The 16,126-nt window shown below is 49.4% G+C and overlaps 1 protein-coding gene across 11 annotated transcripts in view; it reads left to right on the top strand.

The window, feature by feature from the left end:
• The window catches only part of agrn (agrin), a 202,121-nt gene that overhangs the window by 57,204 nt on the left and 128,791 nt on the right, over positions 1–16,126 (top strand). For 2 of the 11 annotated variants that reach the window (XM_037478867.2, XM_037478865.2), the window contains exon 1: positions 13,749–15,669. The exons of the other annotated variants lie outside the window; for them this stretch is intronic. In XM_037478867.2, coding sequence (XP_037334764.2) covers positions 15,504–15,669 — 166 coding nt within the window. In that variant the 5' untranslated portion in view covers positions 13,749–15,503. Of the gene's footprint in view, positions 1–13,748; positions 15,670–16,126 lie in introns of those variants that run through there. 11 annotated transcript variants of the gene reach the window in all.

Genomic DNA, 16,126 nt, shown 5'->3' with positions numbered 1-16,126 from the left:
GGGCGTTGCTCTTGTTAGAATAAGAGGAGCTCTTTAGCTTTTTAAACAAGCAGCAAACCTGATGCTCTTTATGCATTCTCCCTTCAATCAACCACTCCACTTGGTTTACAAAAGGCAGGGGCTTTTATTTTGGCGATAGAAGCAGTCTCCTCTTTGCCAACAGCCAGAATGGTTGAATGTTTTTTTTGGTCTCATTAGTTGGGGTTCCCAAGGAGAATTTCATTGTTAAAGTGAAGGCCCAAATTCTACATCCAAGGCTTTTACCTCTTAACAAGAATCATTTCTGGGGATAAAATGCCGCCGTTGGTATAAAGTTAAGCTGATCAGAAGGCAATGCTTTGCAATGCAATGACTTTTAAAATCAAAACTTGCCTGAGAGGACGTTGGCGTGAATGAATCTCTACCAGTTTAAGTTCCTCCCGCCACGATGCACCGTTCCGCAGAGATTGCGCAGCTGCAGCCTTTACTCCAGCGGCCCAGTGGGTTTTAGGGAAACAAATGGTCGCAACGCGGGCTGTTTATCGTGATGGACTGCAGATGTCTCTCCGTGGCCGGTGCACTCTGCTGTGGAAATGGTTTGGACAGTGAGAGAGGGAAGAAAAACACTGCGAGGATTGAAAGGGGAAATGAGAATCTCTCTCGGTCTATCGCTTTTTTTTCCCTCGCTCCATCGACAGTCTGTAAATAGATGTGATGAAAATTGATTTCCAGGTGAATTTATTTTGTGCGCCCCTTGGTTTCCGGGAGACAGTCGTACGTTTAGCGCTTCCTCCCTCTCTCCCCTGTGTCTCCGGGCTGTCTTTTACCAGAAGGCGCCGCCGTAATTGTCCCTTTCAATATTCTGAACCATTTTGTCGTGACCCTTTCACCCTTTGCCCGCTCAGCGCTGAGCTCCACCTGTCTGCTGGGCGGCTGATTCGCCGATCGATAGCAGAGCGATGTTAGGAAACAGCAGAGCCACAGTCACCGGAGAAAAAGAAGGATTTCAAATCTGTTCTCTTTTCTTCACCTCGGCAGCGGTTTTGGTCCTTTCCACCTAGAAATCATCAGCCTGTTAATCCCCCCCCCCCAGTTCAAATCTTATCCCCTTGTTTTTGTCTCCTACCAGTTAGATGGAGACCCGCCACGAAGAAACACGTTCATCCCTGTGAAAGGGGCTTTATCAACAGCATCAGGATCAGTCCTTAGGGGTTGTCAGCTTTGTTTTCTTTGTAAAAGAGCCAAAGCAGAAGCTCAGAGGCGACAGTGGGCTTTATCGACAACAGAGGGCGGGGGTGGTCGATGAGTCAACATTATTGACCCGGAGATGTGTGACGGAGCAAAGATTAACCCCGCTAAAAGGGACGATCAAGCTTACACCAAGTTATGTCTTGCATCATCAGCAATTTGAAGCCCAAAACCTGCAAGGTCACACACCTGGAGTTTTAAAGCAACAGGGCTCAATCTATTGCCAAAGTGTAATAAAGATACATATATATATATATATATATATATATTTAAGGCTGTGTGGTAAGATTTCTTAAGGTATGAATATGTAACAACAGTGAATAACCCACAACAAATGCTCCACACCACAACGCAACAGCTTGTTACACATAAACAATCTGTAACACTAATATTTGTACATTTATAAAATTCCCCCGCCACACTTGCTGGGTACAGCTATCACAAGAAGAAGTAACTGTCACTAAATATGGAAACATGGAAAAGCGATGCTAGCGGTCCAACAAGAGACCAACGCAACTTGAGAGGAGCGGCGTGCCGTCTGAAAGGTTTTGGTTCTGAAAAGTACGACCTAAGGTCCCACGGTAAGAGATCAGAAAACAGTTCATTGAAAAGTGGGTGGAGGCACTGCTGTTTCCTCTGGTGGCAACACTAGCTGCAACAACAAGCTAACACGCTAACTCGCCAGGCGGTTGCGAACAGCAAGCCATTAAAAACGAGCGGTGAACAGGTGTTTTTTCAAGAAAGCACATGTGAATGAAAAACAGCTGTTCGCCGCTAGTTTTTAATGGCTAGCTGGCCTGTTGCAACCGAGTGGCTAACAACGAGCGGCTAATAACAAAAAACAGCAGTTAACAGATGTTCAGTTGGCCGACGTCCTGAATGAATGAATGTGATTACTCCCCCAAAAAATACCAAAATACTGCCCTGCCCTACATATATGTAGCTTTGTTGGCGTGATGATCAACGGCTTGTACCCTCTCTGTCTAAAGTGCTTTTAGTTCACCTCAGCTTGCACCGCTGCAGCTGAGCAGTTTGTGACCATTGTTCCTTGTGCTCTCTGCTAAAACACACTTTGCTGTTAAGACGTAGATGCTGGAAAGAGGTCAGTACAATACTCGGCAGGCAGCAATTTATGTGGGCTCCTAACACACAAAATAGGGTTGTGTATCCGTCTGTTAACCTGTACATTGTTTGACACCGTTTAAAGAGACAGTTTGACATTGAAGGCCCATTGGGATATTTTATCGGCTTGTGACGTGGTACTCAGACCACAAGCCAGAGCTCATCCAGCCGTGCCTCACCTGCTGGGCCTCATCCAGAGGTGGAAGCAGACCGCTAGGTCAGCAGGCTGTCTCAGCCCAGGGGGAAGAGCGCCGGAGAGAACCCCATCCCCCCCATCTCCAAGAGCAGCCGAGGGGCCTGACACCACAACTCTCAGACCTGCCAGTGCAGCGTGCACCATAGACACACACACATTTCCCTGTGCGCACAGACACACACACACACACACAGCTTTCCTCTGCAGACAGCGGGGTCTTGAGGGTTACGCTGCTCAATTTCTCTCCCTCCTCTCCCTCGCCGGTTCTTCCTCTTCTCTTGGCAGGAGCTGTTCGTGCCTCTCCATACCAGCCATTACACTCTCGCCGACTCCCCCTCACGCTCACCCCTTTGACTCGCTGTCATTTGAGCTCCCCCGTGTTTTCTCTCGTTCTCTCCACCCGCTCTGTTCATTCAAGCTTTTAAAATCTAACAACGTCCATTTCTAAATCTTTTTATCAAGTCTCTGACTCTACTGTCGCACCTCTCAAGGCGCACATTTCTTCCCATTCTTCTGCTCAATCTCCCTCTCTCCATCCACCACTCCTCTTCCAGCTCTACTCTAATTTTCCTCCTCCTCTAAGCTCTGCCCTGGCTGCCGCTCCTTCTCCCCCCTGAGATGAGATTGCCTGTAGACTGTGAGTGTGTGAGATTGTGTGTGTGTGTGTGTGTAAAGTTCAATTAAATGTTGAGCTGCGTGTGGTTGTGTGCGTGTGTGGTTGGATCTTCAACTCACCTCACCCCATGTAATGAAGCACATTGCATTAGCGGGACGTGGATGCCACATGATCTTGATAGAAGTAAGCCACAGGTTCACCCCCCTCACACACACACACACACACACACACACACACACACACACACACACACACACACACACGCCCCACAGTCTCCCTCAGGGCACCACAGCAGCTAGCAAATCATTTATCACACAGTAATGGCTCCGATGATCTCCCCCACTCCCCCCTCTCTCCCCATCTCTCCACTTAAGGGGTTTGCCCTAGATTCTCCGTCACCGGATATCTGCAGCCCCACAGCACACGCACAGTGCACATCTTTGAATTACCTTAAAGCTGCTGAAGGCCTGATGCGTAGCCACAACGACACACTTTTAAGCAAAGGTAAATTGTTGCACTGAAATCATAGTGGCTTGATTAGCCGTTTGTCAAAGAGCGAGGTCCAACGGGAAAGTTCATTCCTCAACTTGGAAGTAGTAGTTTGACCAAGAATTGTAAATACAGAGAGATGGGATCAGTTAGGAGCCAAATGGTTCTAGAGTACACTTGCTGGTTTCACCTTACGGAAAATGTTTGAAAATATGATGGACTTCCAGGTCTGTCTGCTGGTATCCTGGCAACTTTATAACGAAAAGAGCTACAGCTCCAAACTTAGAGCAGACTCTATAGTAGGTCCTATTATGCAGTACTCAACCTTTTTCGCCTCATAAACCGGTTTCATATCAGACAATATTTCGTGAAGCAGTCTTGAAGGTGGTCCCTCTGAAGAAAGTGTGACTTGCTGGTGATAGATCCTTATTTCCTCTTGTATCCCTTCGGTAGCGTTTGGTATAAAGGCCTCACATACCGGCCTAATCGGTAAACATCGAGTGTTGCGTGCAGGTTCCTCAACATTCTGGGGATATGTAACTTAAAAACCTATTGCATATGGATGCGTCTAAAACTCTCTCTTCCTTTTCTCTTGCTCTCATGGCTCTCTCTCCGGCTACAGCCGTTTTCACACTCATTCCCTGTGACAACATTGGTCGTGCGTTTCATCCTAACTGGATACTGAAGATGATTCTTAATCTGAACTCCAGACAACCGCACAGCATGCTCCGGTATGACGTGCCAGCGATGCCTTCGCTGCGAGGACCAATCAGAACGGCCAATCTCCCCCCCCCCCGGCTTCATTTGTTGCTGTCGAGACATACGAGCGGGTCCCTGGTCCCAGGGGAGACACCACGAGCTTACAGGGGTCAGATGGCAAGGTTTTGGATTTGATCAAGAAATGGTGTGTGGGGAGAAGGGGGGGGTGTGTGTAGGTGGAAATCTGAGAGTGGGGCCTGGACTGGCCTCAGCCATCGCCCCTTGCCACCTTCTTTGCATGTAGGCGGTGTTGCGTGCTGGCCAGTGGCAGATATCGCCAGTACGTTATCATCCAGGAAATGTGGTGGCACGCGGAGGAATGAGAGGGGGAGGGAAACCTGACAGAATGCAAATGGCTCGCAGGTGTCGGAATGAAACTGAAATGAATGGCACACGAGGTGCCTCTGCTCGCCTTATAGAAATACAGTGACAGAAGTGACCCAAATTGTCTAAAGCACTGCTGCAAATTGCTGCGAGTGAAACCTCCCTCCTCCCCCACTCCCACTCTTAACTGTATCCCTGAGTCTCTTTTCTTCCCCCCCCTCTTTCAACGCCAATCTGTTTCATCTTTCCTTTCGCCGCTCCCCCCCCTCACCCTCGACACCGGAATGGCTTTCCAATTGAAACCTCATAAAACACCATTTTTCATACCACGTTTTTTTTTTCTTCTCCTTTCTGCATACGAGGTGTTACCGTAGCAACGGTACAATAATTCTTCCCCCTGCTGTCTCGTGCAGATTGTGTGAATCTGGCACGACATGTTGGCTCTCTGACGCCTGTGGACCGACGCCGCTGACACCGACATTGTACACAAGTTGACTCCGGCCCACTTTCGCCCACCACACTCTTCCCAAGGATGCGAGCTGCTCCCCTTTGACCCTGAGTCCCAACCCCGTTGTTCATCTCGCAGATCAATATGTGCCTCGGCATGCTGCTCGTGTCGCCGGCTTCCCGACGTCTCTTTCATTGATTCCTCGCTGCCGTTGTTCCTCCTCATTTAACCACGTTTATCAGTCTGTTGCCCAGATGAATAATGGATGGTGCTGCTCGTTGCCTCGGCGACACGTCAGGCTCATCATTGCCGCCGTGCGTTTGCTCGCATGGAAAAACGAAATAAACCAGGTCTACTCCACCGCCTGCCTCCCCCCCTCCCCCTCCTCCTCGACTCCGCCCCTGCCACTTCTACATGACAAGCCAGCTGACGCACCGATGAAGATTGAGAGGGCCGGCCACGAGGGGAAGGTCACGTAGAAATGCACACACACGTGTCCACTTCTATTGATTCACACCAGGGACGTGGTTATGTATGCTTTTGGATATGTGGCCGTCCATCCATCTGTCCAATCCAAATGCCACATGGGAGCTATAAACTTTGTGCGAAAGACAAGGACACGACCGCACCATAAGGCTTCCACAACAGGGGGGGGGGGGGGGGGGGGGGGGGGGCTCTCATTGGGAAATCCATAGGAATCTTTGCACAAATGATAAAGCACACATATATGCAGCCCCCGCCGTACAAAAAGCCAATGACGACACAAGAGAAACCACTTCAATTTCATCTAATCTGACGTTTTTCTCATTTGCTTCGCTCTTTGACGACGCACCTTGGCCGCCACCGGTTGGAAGCGATAATTGAGGCCAATCACTGGGGAAGATTGAGGTTTCTCTGCCACGACTCGGCATCACAAAGAAGGATACTTTATTGATCCCCGTGGAGAAATTCTCTTTTGCTCTTGGAGATTGAAAGATGGAGGTCAGAGATCAGGCTCAGCCACAGCACCCGGGGGGGTTGGGTGGGGTTTACAGTCCGGGTAAAGGACACTTTAGCTAGCGGGATGTTTCTCAGTGCGGGAATTTGACGCCGGGTTATTGCAGCTAATCGGCCGTCTCTGCCAATTGACGTAAATGACTTCCCGGCTGTGAGGGAGGAGTTAAAAAGGGAGGTCATGAAACATCAGGGACTGTGGGGGCCTGTTTTTTTTATATCAGACCAAAACCTTTTTTTGGAGAATGCATTATAAAAAATTCATAGAACTGTCCGGTTTCCACATTCATATTTATTTTAACCCTGTAGCACCTCTTGGCATTTGAAGGGAGAGGTGGCTATATTTGTTCTGTCTTGTGTGTGAATGCCAAGGCATTATATTTATCTTGTGTGTGTGTGTGTGTGTGTGTGTGTGTGTGTGTGTGTGTTTGTCTCACGGCCCTGTGTTGATGAGGAGTCTGTCAGTGGCTTTGTGCTCTTTACGGCCAGTAATGGCCCCTCTTTCCCAGCTTTGGTTTCCTTCTAAGTGCCTTGTGAGTTCAGGATCTGTCGGCGTACCAGCAGAATGCAGACCATGTCCAGGTCGCGTCATTGTTTGATTAAATGACCTGAGCTAAGGTACTCGTACCAAAGGGATTCTTTCATACACAATACTATTGTATTAGAAAGTGGTATCAAAGTGGTAGAAAATTAAATATCAAGCTGTAATATCTCAGCCTGCAAATCTGTTCAATTTTTGAATAATTATTAAAAAAAATGTTTTAATAAATTTGACTCCTCCAGGAAGTGCGTCTGGATGACTGCCGCTTCCAGCACTACATCAGACAATCCATCAGCAGGTTTGCTGACCTGTTGTGTCGGATCGGTGCCAGCGTCTCTCAGTCCGACACCAACTAACTCACAGGCGTTGAGCCTCAGCTGCGGAGCGCCTATCTATCTGTCTTGAGTGGCAGTTTCATAAAGTATATTCACGCTTTAGCAGCAGGACGGCGGCGATGACGAGCGAAGCATCTCAAGGCTGATTGGCTTTCACAAGACGCCGTTGGCCAAATCTAAAACATAGTTTGCCAAAGTTGAAATATTTCAATTCAGAAGGTAAATGATTTGCTTGCTACATGTTGTGCGGCGTGTTGAAAGCCATCCAGGTCAGGGCATTGACTTTGCATGGAGTCTACTCACACCAATAATTGGCTGCGCTTCTGGTGTGAACGCAGCATAAGAGGCAGTCGTAATTCTGCCCAATAAGAAGGAAGCAATCTGTTTGTGTCCTGTTCCCAACCACTGTGTTCTTCCACAGTACAACCGCGACAGTTCCACGGCATCAACCGTGTCATTGGGGCGCCGTCGTTGTCATGGTTACAATCTAGCCGAACCGCCATGTCCCCCCTACACTCGTCGTGTTGTTTCATGTTCTAGTGGTCCCGGAAGAACGACGTGTCTCGTCTGCAGGACGAAATAGGTGTTTCTGTTTGGTGACTGATTCATTCTTTTTTTTTGTTGGTTACCTGCATTTATTCTTCATGGGTCAATTTCATTCGCACCTGGATGATGATAGTAAGAGTTCCCTGTTTGCATTCACACCTGAACATTATCAGTTTTCCGTGTTATTGGTATCAAGCCCCTCCAAAACGCAGGATGCATTCTGCTACCCGGTACCAAGCGGGTCACTCACTTTCCTTTCTGTAATTGCAGCCATAAAACAGCTATTTCGTCATTTAGGCAGAACATTTTCATTAGTCTTTTTCTACATGCAGCACGCAGCGTTGTCTGACTGCGCTCTTTTACCAAAGGGACTAGAATTATTTACTCTAATGGGAGGAAAAAATGAATAGCACAGGAGACGTCTTGTTTGAGGGAATAACTTGGGCACGTGCCGTCTGATTAGGGATATAAATAATTCATAGGCGTTTCATTTATGGGCTGCGACGCAAAAAGGCGGTTTCGCTCGCCAATTAGTATTCCCTCTCTGCCCTCTATCCGAGAGGATCCAGCTCCAATGGCAGCCAGTCGCCAGTGACGGGTCGGGAGAGGAGGAAAAAGGAGAAGAGAAGAGTGTGTTACTCTAAATGCAAATGAAAGGGTCCCACTGTATAATACTTGTAATTGTCAGCTTCGGATGCCGATCAGGTAAATCCGCCTCGCATGCAACGGGGAAGGTGTCACAGCAATTGTGTGTCGTGCTGCAGACAAACACAGGTGAAGGCAACTGTAAAAAAAAAGCAGGGTTATCGATGTTGAACACGGGAACTTAAGGCCTTTGATGGAGCTGGACTCTCTCATTCTCGACTTCCAGTTTAAGTGGACGCGCAGCGTTCGGCTTCAGACATGCGGCTCATTAAGTAACAGAGCTTTTACTAGCAAGAGATGTATTAAGGAGAACCCACTTCCTGTCTTGGCATAGTCCCTCATCTGTGAGCAGCGGCAAATCCCCATGGCCTTGGCATTTGGTGCTCATGAAATTATACTTAACGATATCTCTGACATTTCTCCACATTAGTGTTAACTAATGGGTAACACAATGAAGGGTGATAATCAGCTGTCTAGATAATCAGCTCTCTTGTGCCTCCTCAGAGTTACCCCACGCCTCCCCTCTAGCAGGCGATCATTTCAACATTTGTGACCGGTGTCAGTAGAATACCCGACATTACCAAAGCAAATGTTGACCAGCGGCTTAAGGGAATTTTTACCGCATGGCATTCAGTAGACTTAAATGTATCAACAATATTTCTTGCTGTAGAATTTGCCTGTACCCTGAGGCTTTATGACTCCAAATAATACATGCAGAGAGACGAAGGGAGACAAGAACTAGAAATCCTTTAAGGTTTAAGGTGCGTACGAGTCTGAGCCGTCACACTGACACATCACAGACGAACTTTCAAACCCTTTTCAGTGTCTACGTTGTGAATACAACATCAGCTCTTTGGAGTTGAATGAACCCCAACTGCAAAGACACTCCAGTGCTCATATTTGTGTTCATTTATTCAATATTAAGTGTGTCTGGGTTACATGAATGACTTCTTGTACCAATTCAAATGTCTTTTAACGTTCAGATCAAGACAATATCTAAAGGATTGAGAACAAGCAGTAAGAACTTTTCACCTTTTGACACCCCGGCGCACTCTTTATGTCCTCTACGGCACTGCAAGGTAAGCTGCTGTTGGGAAAGGGCCACATTCAGGGGACGGCTACCTGCCTGTAATGACGGCTCGCCGCAGGTCTCCTGCCACTTTTCTCAGCGTGATGGGGACGCTTGGCCTGAATCCCTCTGACAGATGGCTGACTTGGCCAGAGACCGACATCTGTATCGTCCATTGGCTCCATCGGCCTCGCCTTTCCTGCACGAAGGCTGTAAGAGCCAAACCACTCTCGGCTCCAGGCTCGCAGCTCTCCTGCAATCGCTGCCACGTTCGTCGCCATATGCCGGCCACACAGAGAAGTGCCACTGTCCACTCTCTCTATGTAGAGGTGCCCGGTCGTTCCCTTTCTCCTTGTCTTTCTGCTGGGTTGAAGCTGTCTATTGTAGTAGTATAGGGTAGAATGCTGGGGCTGATAATCTGAATATAGGATATTATATCCTGTAATCATTGATTGGGCAGGAAGTGCTGACCTGAATGAGATCGTCTTCACTTAGAATACCTTTGGAAAGGAAGGGAGTGGCAATGAGCTGCAGACTCCAGACGAGCCCCCAAAAGAGAGGAATCAGCCAGAAGCGTGCAGGATAACTGGCGTGGAAAAAAAATTCTGCACCTTCCAAATGTCAACTTGACCCAGATTTTGTTCAGGCGTGGGACGCGTGGCGCTGCGTGTGTGGACCCAACTCGGCGCCAGATACCGGGCCAATGCGTCATGTTTGTGAGTCACATTGAGTGGTGGGAACTCTCCTGTTGACGGTTACATGACGCTGCGCTATCCACTGAGTCAGAAAGTTGTCATTGTCACTTTGTTATCTAAGAACACCAGTGGGGACCAAATATTAAGGGAGAAATTTGTGACTTTTGAATGTCAAAAAGCACACTCAGTTTTCTAGTGAATTGGGAGCCAGATTGGCTCTGCGGTTTTGTTTGGCCCTTTACGACTCTTTATTTTCTTTATGATTAGTTTACTCTAACCGGCCGCATTTCTGTTGCTCGTCCCTTTTGTCGAGTTTCCCCCAACACCTCGATTTGGAGAGGGGAGGACAGCGAGCGTTTCAGCTGTTCTGGCTGCTGGTGCTGTCCTCCAATTGGCCTACCATTAGTAGCTTCTGTTCTGGAGTTAAAATGTAATTTCAGGTTACAGATTGTGGAACAAACACTGACCGTTGACACAATGAAGTGCCTCTTTCCTCCATTTTTATTAGTATGGGGCGCCTGGTTGTCAAGATAAGGCACTAGAAGCGTCTCGTTCAGCCTCTTCTCCCACTGTGTTTTCCTGAGACCCGGCTGAGCAGAGGTCAACGCCGCGAGAGCAACCCGAGGCGGTGCTGGGTTATCGCTGCTCAGTCCGGAGGCCCGGCGGCCCGGGAGGCGGTCTGAGGCCGCCTGACTTATGACCATCAAAGGTAATACCGTGGCCCGACAATTGGCCCACCTGCAAGCGTGTCCCCGGCGTGGCCCACTGGGGGAGGAGTCATGGCGGCACGATGCACACAAGGAATTCAACATGGCGCCCCAACCCCCGCTGTCGGCCTAATTTGTACCGTAAGTACACGGCTCGCTGTGGACTTAGACTCCGCTGATAAGTAAATAAACAAATACCTACCAGGAAGTAGGTGTCAGCTCTCAAGTGGAGCCGGGAGACATACGGCTGATATTACCCCCGTCACAGTGTATGTTGTGTTTTTAATACGTTCACACAAACTAAAAACAAATACTGCAGTGAATGATGTTGGAAATGAACAGTCCATTACCAAATCCGCTCTCAAATCTTAACAGACTTCTCTTTCGGTGCTTTTCTTTTCTTTTCATCAGCATCATAAAAACCCACATTTACAATGGGCTGCAGGAAAGGATGATCTCTAATGCCATTAGCAAAGGCAATGGCCTTTGATAGCTCCCACTTTGAAAAGTGGACAGAATCCCCACGCTATTGAAGTGATGCTGTATTAATCTACAGCAATTGATCCTTGCAAGCAGTTTCTCCCGAAACAGATCATCCATTGAGAGACTCTCCAGAACAACTTCATTCATTCGTGACCCACGGTCACAAATGTCAGATCGGGACACAACAAGAGTGTAATGCCATCGAAAAACCTGAAATCATTTTGGTCCGAGTTGATTTTCTATTACTTTGGGAACCAGGAAGCCGTTTTACCCCCGCGGTGCTCAGTCACCTTTACTCTCCGCGAATCAGCACCACATTTCCATGTTGAAAATATGATTCTGATATTTAGTCCTTCCATTGCTGTCCGTAGGAGAGAAGTGCCGCCGGGCCGCAGACAGCATCCCGTAGCAATCTGAACCCAGCTAATCAGAGACCATCAGCTGGAGACTGTGCCTTTCGGACCCATGCAATCCCATCGCTTACATTTAGCTAGTACGAACGCCCCGGTTGAAAAGTATAAAAAAGATCCTCCCTTGTCTATTGACGATTCTTAAAAGGTGGAGTCTCAGTGGTAACCGCGTGCTTCTCCCAGGATAACCAGCTTGGCATTTCCGATTAGAAAATTACCATTCAGCGGTCACTGTTATCTCTCAGATCCATCAAATCAACGCCGGCCATCCAGAAGACCGGGATGTGCTCCGGGCTGCTCTCTTATACACACGCGCACGCACACACACACACACACACGCACACACACACACACTTGATTGAAGCATCATTGTCAATCAGTTACGAAACTAGACAAATCTCTTACCCTCAGCATAAAGAGGAGCACGCACACACAAGCAGATGTGCTCGCACATCAGCTTCTGCTCCTGCCGGACCACTAACAGGAAGAGCGGCTCCTTCGGCTCCTTAATGGAAATTACCTTTTCAAAGCCTCCAGAGAGAGATGTTAACCTTGTGCGCTACTTGTGGCATTAAAAATGGATCAAAGCAATTGGGCTTTGATGTTCCACACAGGGTCTTATTTAGACCTACCACCCCCCTCACCGCCCTGGCGCCCTCTGCTGGCGTCTTGCGTTGCCATGTCCTGGTCTTGTGCCCTTCTGTGTCGCAATTGCTCTAACCCGGTGGCCGATACAGCCTTGTAGGAACGATTACTGTGGATAAAGGCACACGTAGAGAGAGAAGTGGGAAGGGGAGGCAGAAGAAGGGGGAGAGGGGGGGGGGGGGAAGACACAGCAGCTGGTTTTCTCATTCTGTTCAGTCCAATCAATTAGGCTTTGTCATGCAACGTGAGAGCTGATGTGGACTCTGGGGTTATGTGTCAGGGGGAGGAACTTACAACCCTCGGCGGGGAGTAGAAAAACCTGGCTCCCCTTCTATTAAGAGTCTCCCCCACAGAGCTCAGCTTAAGCCTGGGAATGAACACACTGTCCAAAGAGATAAATTACTTTTGGGGGGGAAAAGAGAGAGCTCACGTACCTGTGTGTGTGTGTCCAAGTTGTGTGAGATAGATGGAGCCATTTTGCCATGTGTTTGTGTTTGTGTTAAAGGGAAAAGCCAATTGTGTGTGCATTCATGCAACCCCTCTGTGGATGCAGTGTGTATGCGCATCCTTGTGTAAAGCAGTGGGGCGGATGGGGGGGGGGGGGGGTGGAGACACAGATAGCGGGAGTGAAAAAAAGACATATAAATAATTGATGGTAGATACCGCCTTGCATCTGGCGCCTGCTGCCGTCGAGCTTGTTCAAAGTAGATGTTGACGCAGGGTCTCGCTCAGCGGAGCCGTTCTGACCTCATTACCACGTTGGAGGGGCAACAATGCATCGCTTTGGAAAGGCCAACGTGATGCATGCTATGAACAAGAGGCAAAAGCTGCCTTTTAAACATTTGTTATTTTGCCATGTTATTTACAGACGGGGGGATCCACCTGTTCCTTGAAAGGGTCCAAATGGGATTGTTCACTAGTTGAACGTTTGTTTGGTCTCTTTGGCTTCTTTCTGCACCGGTGGCACATATCGGTCAAAAAAGAGAAATGGGCGAGGCTGTTTGGAGAGACTCGATACGTGACTGACTTTACGCGGGCCTGTTTTCTCTCAGTTTGCCTCATTAAATCTTGTGAAAGTTCTCCAACTCTTGTGGAAGAGGCTTTCTTTTGATTAGGCTATAAACAAATGGAGGAGTTGGTTGACATCTCCCAAGACTGTAGCACTCTTTTGTGTTGCTGCTGCACTGTTGCCCCCAACCCCCTCCCCTCCACACAAACACACACACACACACACACACACACACAAACACACACACACACACTGACAGGACTAGAGTACTACTCCCCAAAGCCTTTATTCTCGCTTATTTCTTTCTCTCTTTTTTGTTGTCAATGTTCATCCAACTCCAGCCCCCTCCTCCCCTCCGCCTTTTGTTAAAGACAGCCCCTAGAACCTACCGCACCCCCCCTCCCCTCCAACACCACGCCCCCCCAACCCCCTACTCTCTCTCTCCCCCTCTCATTATGCGCTCCGTTCCGCTGGCCGAGGGGCTGAGAGAGGAGACTGTTTTGTAAACCAGCGACGCGTCGCTGCTGTTTTCGTCAACAGGAGGAAAAAAAAAGAAAGTGTCCCGAAGTGTCAGGGGCTGCTTTTTCCTTTTTGCCAGCCCTCCTCCCCCTCTCCCCCTCCCTCACTCCCTCTCCGTATCGCCGTGACTGGCTGCAGAGTTCTCTCATTGACTCAGTCCTCTCTGCCTCAGCTGGCTGGACTGGCTGACACTGGGACCAGTGTACCTGCTGACTGGGGGATTAAGCGCGCGTCGAACACCCGGAGCCTAATTTGTTGTTCTGGCTGCCGGTGACAGGTCGGAGACGCCGGCACGCGAATCCTCGCGCCGAGCGAGCGCACCGGGAGCCCCTCTGGACGCGGGGACTGGATGCTGGAGGAAAGCGCGTGAAAGAGAGCCGACGAACCAGAGAGCGGGGGGAGAGAGAGGGGGCCATCCACCCCGGGTCCTGTGCGCGTCGGCGCGCAATGAGAACCTCCGCCTCTCCGGCTCTGGGTGGGATTCTCCGACGTGGTGCTGATACAAGGGAAGAAAGCCCGACAAATCTCTCCCCCAAGCTCCTTCTCTGATTTCTGATCCCCTTTCTTTCCACCAGTTCATCCATTCAGAGCGTCTGCGTGTTTTTCTTTGGGGGGGCCGGGGGAAACAGAGAGACGGGATCGAGTGGGGATTACGATCCTTCTCCTCTCCCAACTTTTTTTTGTTCCTCCCCATCTCCGCGCACCTCCTCTGACCTGCTTTTTTGGTCCCGGCGCACCGGCGGGCTTTGGTGGGTGGGAGCTTGGCCCCGGAGTAAAAGGTTATTGAACCAGAAGAGCGGCGGTCACGCAGCAGAGAAGGCAAGGGGAAAACAAGCGTGCGTTCGGGGGGAGGTGGACGAGCGAGCGGCAGCCAGCTGCTGTCCGGGCCGGCTTGCTAATCAACCCCTTCGGGGTCGGAGCGGACCGCGAGCCGAAGGGAGCCGAAAGGAGCCAGTCTGCAGTGGATACAAAAACAAGGCAGTTGTGTTGAGTTTCAGGAGGTTCGCCCCCCAGCAGCCACTTGGAGGATGGAGAAGATGCTCTGATGGAAATACTTGTGACACGTGTCAACCCCAGCCCCCCTTTTTAAGTCCATCTAATTACCAGTCAGGGTCACTGTGAAAGAAAGGATTCTGTATGTGGATTTACTGTACTCTACTGTTTTTTTCGGATATTTGACAATTGGAAAAAACGCCCACTTACCGATGCACACATTTCAGTCTTAGGTGCATCTCAACACCCGCACATTAACAAACACATTACCACCACCCACTGAATCCACACACGTGTTTTCACTGTCAGTATAACCCACTTCACAACACACACGGAAACGCCCACACATTGAAAAATCCCAATTACACCAGCACCATGGAGGTTGTGTGGACAGGTGGGGGGCTGTAGGAGTCCGACGTCTCTGTCCCCCCTGTCCGCTGTCTTTCCTCAAATGGATGTTATTATCTCTCAAAATGCGTTGCGTGGAAACCACTGAAAGCTGGCTGCCCCGATTCTCTGACAGTTGCCGGGTCCTCGCCACGGTGCACAGCTGGAACAGCAGCTGAAACACCATCGTCCATCCCCCCCCTCTTTCTTTTATCTTCATCTTCACCCTCGGGGCCTCACCCCGTCGCCACCATTTTTTCCAACGGGTCCTTGGGCACCCCTCGGCGCCCTCCACGTCCCGTCCTCTCCTCCACCCTGGAGGGGAGGGGGTCGTTGGAGTGGAGCATGAGCGGGTGCCACTATCCCTCGCCACCGCCGCAGGACCAGGACCGCAGGTACCAGCACAAGGTGTCCCTGGTGGTGCGCTACTTCATGATCCCCTGCAACATCTGTCTGATCCTGCTGGCCATGTCCACACTGGGATTCGCGGTGCTCCTGTTCCTCAACAACTGTACGTTGGTTCAACTGATCACTCCCAAATGTGTCTTTGATAGCACCTTAACAAACGGGGTCGCTTCTTTGCAAAAGAATAACAACCCTGAAATCAAAGCGCCGGCCACGTCGTTTTACGCAGAATTTAGGACGGAAATGAATTAGTTTGCGAGCTGACTACTCTCATGACAGCCTTATCTGCACTTGAAGTAGGGTAAAGCCCACCCCCCCTCCCCCACACTTATTCTCTGATTATGTGAGTGTAAAGGCTTCATATATCCCATCGAAAGACTTGGCATTTACTTTGACCTGCACAGAGGAAGAATTAAATGGCAACAAAATGTCTTTGGGGGATGCAAACCTGCCTTTCAGCCTCGAAAGCCTCGACCCCTCCTCCAACGTTGTATGTTGTGAGTTCAGTGTTGCATGGAGAGCGTAAGCTTTGCGGGGTTCAGTTATGACAACAGCTGTCACTG

Source organism: Pungitius pungitius, chromosome 1 (genome assembly GCF_949316345.1).
Source record: "Pungitius pungitius chromosome 1, fPunPun2.1, whole genome shotgun sequence".
Taxonomy (NCBI): Eukaryota; Metazoa; Chordata; class Actinopteri; order Perciformes; family Gasterosteidae; genus Pungitius; species Pungitius pungitius.
The sequence above is the reverse complement of the archived record's forward strand: the minus strand, read 5'-3'. Positions and strand labels throughout refer to the sequence as shown.